Raw genomic sequence first — 9088 nt, 5'->3', positions numbered from 1 at the left:
TGTATGTTCAAGCAATTCACATTACATTAAATTAATCCACATAATCAGAGCAAAAAACCTGGCTTTGATACCAATTGTTGGGGTTTTGATGCCCCTTTCACAACGGAAGACTTTTACAAAATAAATAAATCAGACGTAGGATCTATTTGACAGATTATGAGATTAATCAATTCCCATGTTAATACAGAATTGCATGCTAGAACGCAAATAATTCATGCTTAAAGAATATAAATCCTAAATCATGAATTCTACGGTTTAGAGTTACCGATTTGATTCTCCAAAGAATCGTCGATTGCTCGCGCTTCTCCACGATGATCTTCAATACTAGACCACATATCTTCTGACTGGTGTCCCGAACTGTATTCCGACATCAGGGTGGGCAGATCTTATCGAAACACTAGGACTCGAATATAGAAGACACAAATTCCTCACGGAGGAGGAGCTGAAAAACTCAAAGAGGAGATTTTTCTAAGGAAAGATCGTCCCTCTCTTTAAAATAAGAGTGGGCGAAATTTTCCACTTCAAAATTCTTATTTTCTGTCTATTTTATTCTCCTATTTATAATAGTTACATATTGGGCCCAGTCAGGCCTCACCCAATTAGCTTTTTACTAATTAAATTGAACCCACAATTTAATACAAGCTTATATTGGAATAGTACGGGCAGCCACTACAGACGTAATATTGACCTCCCTCTCCAAATCCAAAATTACAAGTAATCCGGGTTTCCATTTTTGTTTATTATTTATTTTCCGCGCTTAAGATATAAATGTCCATTAATTAATTAACATCTTATTAATTCCAAGAGTGGACTTAGCAAGAAACACTTATTTATTATTCATAGAGTAATAAAACTCCAACTGGCCAGTTTCCGAATAATAAAACCTTGTTCAAGCTCCTCTTGAGGACATTATCAAACGAGACTCACCTCGCGCACGATTCAACATAGTAGCAATCCTAGCACCGCTAGATAATGATCACCACTAACCAATATACCTGGATCGTTAGGTGACGAAAAACCCGCACCTTTGGTAAGTCAAAGTAGTCGATACTCAATATCGTATGCTCAATGCTAACGTACATTGATTAAGAAATAGATATTTATCAAGACCTCGTCTTTCAGTAGATAGCATAAAGACTCGTCTTGCTGTTAGATCCATTCAGTGCTATATCACACCAACGTCACAGATTCGTCGTTTCTGTATCAAGCGCATATAGATTTTGATTTTCCACAATTGTTCGATTATCAATGGAAGAAGGTAATCCACCCGATTTTTGCTCATGTTTATTGATTTCGATGTGTTCAATTTTTACTCGAAAATTAGTCGCATTACCTAATCTGTGTAGATCATAAAATTCGTGTTTGATGGTGGTGTGCCTCTTTACTGTTTTATCGAAATATGATTGACGTTTTATGATTATGGGGTGGCTACGGTGCATACATATTACTAGGATTGTTATTTCATGTGACATGGGCATTTAATAATTCCCCCAGTGTTGTCGATTTCTGGGACTAGGAGTGTTGTATACTATGCGATTGAAAACATGTATGTATGTCCGCGAATTAGAGCCATCCCTATAGTCTTTGATTTTATATTGACTTAGTAGTTGGACAAAATTATACATGTAATGTATCAGTATGATTATATAATGCACTCTTTCTGTTCGGTAATGTATTGTATATTTCATATAATGCATCTTCAGCTTAACATGTGCTGTTTCGTGTTCATAAACAGTTAGGGTTGTGCCTGTCTGTTCTGAGGAATTAAAGCCTGTAGTTTGTCAGAAGTTCCAATCATTAGATTTTGCACTCGCGTTTTATGATGTGTATGCCAGGGCCGTTGGTTTTGATACGCACAAACAAGGGGTGAGGAAGGTGGAAGATGTTACAACCTGGTATTATGTCGTATGCAATAGGGAAGGCCATAAGAAGTCCAACGAGGATGACCAGTTGAATGCACGTTCCAGTTTCTCAATGAAGCTCCGACGCTTATCCAAGAGATGTGGTTGTAAAGCGAGTAAATCCTTCAAGTATTTCTCTGATAATGGACATGCAGGTTATATGGTACAGGATTTCAACGAGGTTCATAACCATGATATGGTTGAGTCAGAGCATCAGCAGTTTATGTCTGTTAACTGTCATTTGGATGACGTTCATCAGAAATTCATACTTGATTGTTCAAAAGCGAATATTGGACCCACACTGACATTTAAGGTATTGAAAGAAACTCTCGGTGGGTTTGACCTCGTCGGTTGTATGGTTGGTGACATCAGGAATGCTTCACGCGACATTAAAGCATATGCACATGGATTCGATGTGCAAATGGTGTTGGACGACATGGCTAAAAAGAAGGAAATGTCTGAGTCGTACACATATCATTATGAGGTTAATGAGAAGAACCAGTTGGTTGCTTTGTTTTGGTGTGACGGCTTGATGAAAAGGAATTACCATATGTTTGGTGACATTGTAGCCTTTGACACCACGTATAACACAAACAGGTATGTATGTTTCTACAATAGTATGGGCATTATAATTAGGTTTGCATTCATTATAATACTATTTCAGTTACATTATTCAGATTTGATTTATCTTTTAATTGTTATTTATATTAAGTACATTATAAAGATATTTTCATACATTACGACACCATTAATGATTCATTATATTTTCCTTTTATTAATTTAATAACATGGAAACGATTGTTTATGAAGGTATTGCATGATATTCACTCCTTTCACGGGAAATGACAATTATGGAAGACCTGTAACCTTTGCGGCTGGCTTGGTATGCAATGAGAAAACAGGGGCATTTGGCTGGTTGTTTAGACATTTCGTTGAATGCATGGGCATAACATCGAAGATGATCGTGACAGATCAAGACAATGGAATGAGATAAGCCATTGAAGAGGTTCTGGTTGGCACGCGACACCGATGGTGTATGTGGCACATAATGCATAAGTTGGCCACCAAGGTTCCAAATAGGTTGTTGAGGGATGAAGCTTTCAAGAAGGAATTCAGTGCATGCGTTTGGTCGGATCTGCTTGAGCCTGACGAATTTGAAGAGGGGTGGAAAAGAGTTGTGGAAAGTCATGGGTTGGAAGTCATTGACTGGTTTAACTCGTTGTACGAACACAGGCATTTCTGGATACCGGCGTATTCTAGAGATTTTCCACTGGGTTCGATGATTAGGACTACGTCCATTTCTGAATCGGAGAACAGTTTCTACAAAAGAATTTTGAAGCCCCGTGCGAACATAGCCGAGTTCTACTTGAATTTCAACCATGCTGTTGAGTTTCAGCGAAACAGTAGGACAGCTTTAGACTACCACGATGCCACTGTTTTGCCCATTTTGTCCACTACCTTGCCGTTCGAGAAACATGCTTCGACGCTATACACCGATACAATGTTCAAGAGAATACAGGAAGAAATCGTTGAGGGTAATGATAGATGTCGCGTGCTAGGATTTTCTTCGACTGAATTTGTTGACACATATAAGCTCGGGGATAGCAATCGCAAATCGTATTTGGTGACTCTTGATAGGAGTGATGATTCATATTATTGCGAATGCAAACTCTTCGGTAGGCATGGATATTTGTGCAGTCATATTTTTTTCCTGTTTAGGAACAATGAATTGAAGAAAATACCAGATAAATACTGCCAAAGCAGATGGATGAAGACTCCGCTAGCCAAGGAGGTCCATGGGGAGTTTCATGATGCCTTTCCTACCAGGTCTGTTGTTGACGATAGGCAAACAGTGTCAAAGCAAGGCATTTCTATGTTCTACGGTTTCCTCCGGCGATTTGAGGGGGACATTGAATTGCTAAGGGCATTTGTAGGCGGTGTGGAAGAACTTGGTAATTCTATACAAGCTGGGAATCCGACAACGTCAGCATCTGAAAAAAGGCGAATGATTGAAGAGTTTTATGGTATGGTGCGGCCTGAAGTGGTTGAGGTCTATCCTCCAGATGTTGTCAAGACCTAGGGGCATGCAAGTAGCTCAAAGAGCCGACTGATTTCGAAAAGAGAAAAGGCTCTAAAGGATGCTAGTAGGCCTCTAAAACGGTGTAAGGCTTGCGATGAGATGAGCCACCATGACTCCAAAAATTGTCTGATGCTTAAAGAGATGGAGATGGAGAAAGAGTTGGGGAAGGGCCAGCGTACGCTTTGATGTATTGTATGGATTTATTTAGCGGGATTATTTTTTTTATGCGTCTTTTTTCTTATTCTGTGGTGTGTTAGAATTTTATGTTTCATCAAACTTAACTTAACTCAGGCATTAAAGTTTTTTTGAAAGTCCATGTTGCTCATTTGCCATTTACAATTTGTTATTAGGCACGTCACAAACAAATGTAAGTGTGGTACCAAATAATGCTGTAACACTGAACACATGATGAACCAACATAACATAATAGTGCATATAACAAGGAAGATTAAATTCAATAGTTAGTACAGCATACTCCATAATGAAAAAAAGTAAACATAATGCATTATGAATAGCCACTAATGTACATATTAAACCAATTAATGCACACGAAATAATGCAGGAAAAATGGAAAATAATAAATGCAGTAAAACAAATAATGCATAACCGAATGATGCGTGAAGATTGCAAAACATTGTGCCAGTGCTTGGTTTGTATTGACCTCCATACATAGCGTGTATATGTACTGCATGGTTGTTAATTACAAGTACATCATTTTGTAAGGTAAGTATATTAATTTCCACTTATTGTTCATTATAAATAAAATACATGAATGTGAATGCATTATTATCTACTTATTTTCTATTAGTATGCAGTGATGTCTTATTAGTTTGTACCACAAGACAAATACATGCATTGTGTTAATGTAAACATTCATAAAACTGGCACAGGCCATTTGTTCCTAAGAAGCATACTAGTAGAAGTTCGAACAATTGTACTTTACAAAAATAAGATATCCATAAAATTCAAGAGTTTACTTCAATGCTGCCATTACTTGTCCCATCACCATTTGTATAGTGCATAGAATATATCAATCCAGCCCGTACTGGTAGACCCAATATTCAAAGTTGAATTTCGCCGGCTTCTCTTTCCAAAAACGCATGGCTTGCTTCTGGTTGTCACCACCTCTAGTGTTGTAAACAAACGTCAGGAGGGTCCTTGCATATTTGATGCGGAACATCTCCAAGTTTTTGGTTCCATTTGCATTAAGGCGACAATCCCAGACCTTCTCCCTTTCACCAAAAAAGGTTTCCATGTGCCGCATGACGTAGATACCTGCCTCGTCAATGAAGTTGTTGTTCCTCCAAGGCATGGTCACCACGTGGGTTCTGCATTTTCGCACCTAGGTTGCCATTTTCGGAACTTTGCACCTCGTAAGTGCTTCAGCAAGGAATTTTTTCTGTACCACCAAACAAAAATGTTTATTTCTTCAGTTTACTAATAACTATGTTTATCATATGGCAGCCTATTGTAGTAAACTTATTACTTACCAGAAGGGATGGTGTCTTGCCATACTTAGCTTCGAAGGAGGCGTGTGGTTCTGCCAAACTATGGTCTAAGATATTCATTTTGCCATGCGGCAAATCAAAACAAATCACATACTGATGCGCTGCACCCCATATGGGGAAAAAGATCTGCATTCGTAACAAATTATTCATAATGTGTCAATGTGATTCAATCAATAAATCGAGATAGTACTATTCATAGTTGCTGATGTAGTTATAAATTGGAAAAAAACTACATACCTAATGCACAAATTTACAAGCCGTAATGTCTAGTTTCAGCCAAATAATGCAATAAGACATAAACTTGAGAGACAGTTTCAAATTAAATGACAACAACGTACAGTGTAGGCCAAATAATGCACAAAGCAACACGCACTTACCATATCATAAGCATCCCATTGAAGGTTTCCCATACTTAGCGCTTCTCCAAACAGTGTGGTCCAGAAGGTATCAAGTTGATGCTTCTCATTCCATTCTACCGGAACGTCGACAACGGTTTCCTTCTGGAAATTATTTTGTAAACTAGTTACATATTTAAAATTATTTCGTTAGGTAGAACATGAGATTATAACTTAGATCACTCACGCAAGGATTCGTAGAGAAGAATAGCCTTGACACTGTCTCTGGGGCTTTTAGCTGCTCCATGTTTGTTCAAATAAGAAGCCCATGTGTCTACAATTGCAGAGCTGATCATGTTGAATGGCGCAAATGATTGGAACTCACCATGCAATGTTTCCCTGAAGCTGTCTTTGTAGACAACGGAGTCCCTGAGAGGCATTAAACAGTTAAACAACAATGAATTATGTGTTACATAGCACAAGAGCAAAATTACCAAACTTATTTGTTTGTTTCTACCGTGCTTAGCACCCAGTAATACAGCTCTCTGTCCACAATGTTGGCTTTGGCTGTAAGTCTAACAGCCCTCTCATTGAATGACGACCTTGCTGTCGGACTTTCCTTTTTGATTCTAGCCGCCGCCCCGGTCACCGCCTATACATGAAAGTATGGATATGTAAAATACATTTTTAACACACTTGAGCATACGAATAGTCCATTAACTCTTTGAATTAGGTATGACAGCAACATCATGATGCATGAACGAATATATTTAATGCATATCAATATGTACATAATGAACGGTTTATATGAAATAATGAACTTGCAAATATTACATTCACTCGCTGACCAATGTACAATAGCAGCCATATAACGGGGCCAACATACAATATAATGCAATGTTATAAAAACATAATGTACACATTCAATCAATTAATGAAAAATGCCATATTGTTATTCACACATAGACCCATGTACTATATCAGGCATACATCGCCTGCCACATTACAATAAATTCACAATAATATATAAATAATGTACTCATTCAGTCAAATAATGTAACCATTAATTTTGCAATCTAAGAGTTACACGTTATAATCTATTGTATTTCAAGGGAATACACTTTTCCTTACCATATCTCCCGCCTCCTTTTGTATCACCTTTCCCTTTCCTTGGTCGTGCAGAACCACAGTAGGCATCACCACCTCCTTCACAGTAACACCCGTTCCAGACTCGTCAATAACGAACCCCTTACCTTTAGATTGCGATTATTTCTTTTAATAAACAATAAAGGACAAAAAAATGCATGTTAACATGTTTATAATGTAGAATTACATGTATATAATTCCATTTTACACTTATACCTTATGAGGCAACGGCGGTGACCGGGGCGGCGGCTAGAATCAAATTCACCTCCCGGCTGCCCAAGAATTGAAGCTTCCTGTGCAATGTCAACAATTGGGGTCTCTATGCCGCCAGTACCACTCCCCCCAGCTCCATCTGACGGTTGCGTCGCAAAAGGGTGAGGGCAATCGAAGCCATCTAGGATAAAAGACGGCCTGGTGGTGCTCTTGTTCATTGTTTTTTTTTATCGTAGGCTGCCATCATTTTTTCTAACTCAGCGATCCATTCGGGACTAAACTCTTCTTCATCATCCTTAGCCTGGGTAAGTCTAGTGATAATTTCCTCGTCCGCCACCACATTTTGATCATCAATTCCAAGTAGATTTTTCCCAATCTGGCTCCCAACACGGAAGCACTCGTCATCCAGCAACTCCACTGGGATTTGATTGAAATCATCCAACCAAGCAGTAATTGCGCGTGCCATCAGGGCGCTTGAAGCAACAAATTGTTTTCTGAAACTGTATGCTTTGCGTTGGCCTGGTGTTGCCGCCTCTCCTCTGGTATCCAATTCCAAGTTCTTGCCTTCTTCTTCTTCCAGCCACTTATTCTTATCGAGCCGTGCTTCCAGCCTCCCAGTTTCGTACTGGCCGTGCTCCACGTCAGCCCTTTGCTTCAAAGCCTCGGCTGTCCAACCTTCGATCGTTGGCCAGGAACGGATCACCCTCCTCCGGCAATGAACCACCCGGTCCACATATGCACCCTGAAAATAACAGATTTATAATGTAATTACAGTAATGCATAATGTAATGCAATAATTACAGCTTTATAATGTAATTACAGTAATGCATAATGTAGGAAAAGGGGCATCTAATGCATATTTTAAATCACATACCACCAAAAAATAGATTGGCCCGCTAAAATTCACACTCTGGCGGTTTGCCCAGCTTGGGCAGCAACCATGTCGTTGAAAGCGAAGTTGCTTTGATTTTCCATTGGCCGTGAAATAGGTGTTCGCCCTCTAGGAAATCCCAACGTCAAATGGACGTCTTCCTCATCTAGATCAAGGCTTCCACCCCCGGACAATCCATTCTGGCATCGAGCTAGATTAAACGCGCTGAGCACCCAATAAGCAAGGTGACCAGGAATCTCCTTCGCATCGAAACACAAAATAGACTGAAATCCAAGTTCGGCCACGGCTTCCTTTAGCTGCGGCGTTAGACTCTTTAAGCAGGACAAGAACTCGGCAGGTGTACGTCGACAGTACAAATAGTCGTCCCTTCTTCCTTTATTCTTTTTGTCATCACATTCATTTTGCGCAGTACTAGTTGTTGCTTCCGTTAGTCGTGCGCGGAACTGTTGGGCGATTCCAACAGCAGTAGATCATCTAATGTGTCTTCTATGTCTATCCTTAACTGCTTCGTCCCTGTCCAGCAGCACCAACATGCATCATGAAACGTGCAATATAAGGAATACCAAAAAGATATATATTGTATAAATAAATGCACCAAATGAACATGAAAATTATAATAAAAACTTTTCCAATGTCCAGCAACAGATATAATGTATTCGTTTAGGTAAATACTGCAGTGACATATAGTTATATTAAAAAGAATGTAACAATTACTACCTTACTCTTTGACTATCTAAAACAGAAGTAAACATAATTCATGCATATAGGAAAATAATGCATTACCATATGCATGTAATGCAGAGATTATATAAGGTAATGAACTAACAAATATTCCAGTTGTTGTTTGACAATTTAAAACAGAAACCAACTTAATACATTCACATAGTCAAATAATGTAATCACATCGGCAAATAATGTAATACACTCTTGTACAGAAGCATCAAAATAATGCCTAAAAGCTGATACATAATGCAGTTTAATAATCAAATAATGTTCAGAATAAATTAACAAAT

The 9088-nt window shown here is 38.7% G+C and overlaps 2 protein-coding genes across 2 annotated transcripts; both read left to right on the top strand.

The window, feature by feature from the left end:
• The first annotated feature begins 1248 nt into the window (after positions 1 to 1248).
• LOC121770505 (protein FAR1-RELATED SEQUENCE 5-like) lies at positions 1249 to 2895 on the top strand. The gene is made up of 3 exons (XM_042167224.1): positions 1249 to 1258; positions 1736 to 2498; positions 2712 to 2895. Exons 1-3 carry the CDS (start codon positions 1249 to 1251, stop codon positions 2893 to 2895), a joined length of 957 nt encoding a protein of 318 aa, XP_042023158.1.
• Positions 2896 to 2949: 54 nt separating this feature from the next.
• On the top strand, positions 2950 to 3981 carry LOC121770504 (protein FAR-RED IMPAIRED RESPONSE 1-like). Its single transcript, XM_042167223.1, has one exon. It carries the CDS (start codon positions 2950 to 2952, stop codon positions 3979 to 3981), a length of 1032 nt encoding a protein of 343 aa, XP_042023157.1.
• The last annotated feature ends 5107 nt before the right edge of the window (positions 3982 to 9088 follow it).

The sequence above is a fragment of the Salvia splendens genome, chromosome 16 (assembly GCF_004379255.2).
Source record: "Salvia splendens isolate huo1 chromosome 16, SspV2, whole genome shotgun sequence".
Lineage (NCBI taxonomy): Eukaryota > Viridiplantae > Streptophyta > Magnoliopsida > Lamiales > Lamiaceae > Salvia > Salvia splendens.
Note: the sequence above shows the minus strand (reverse complement) of the source record. Positions and strands in the feature narration are given on the sequence as shown.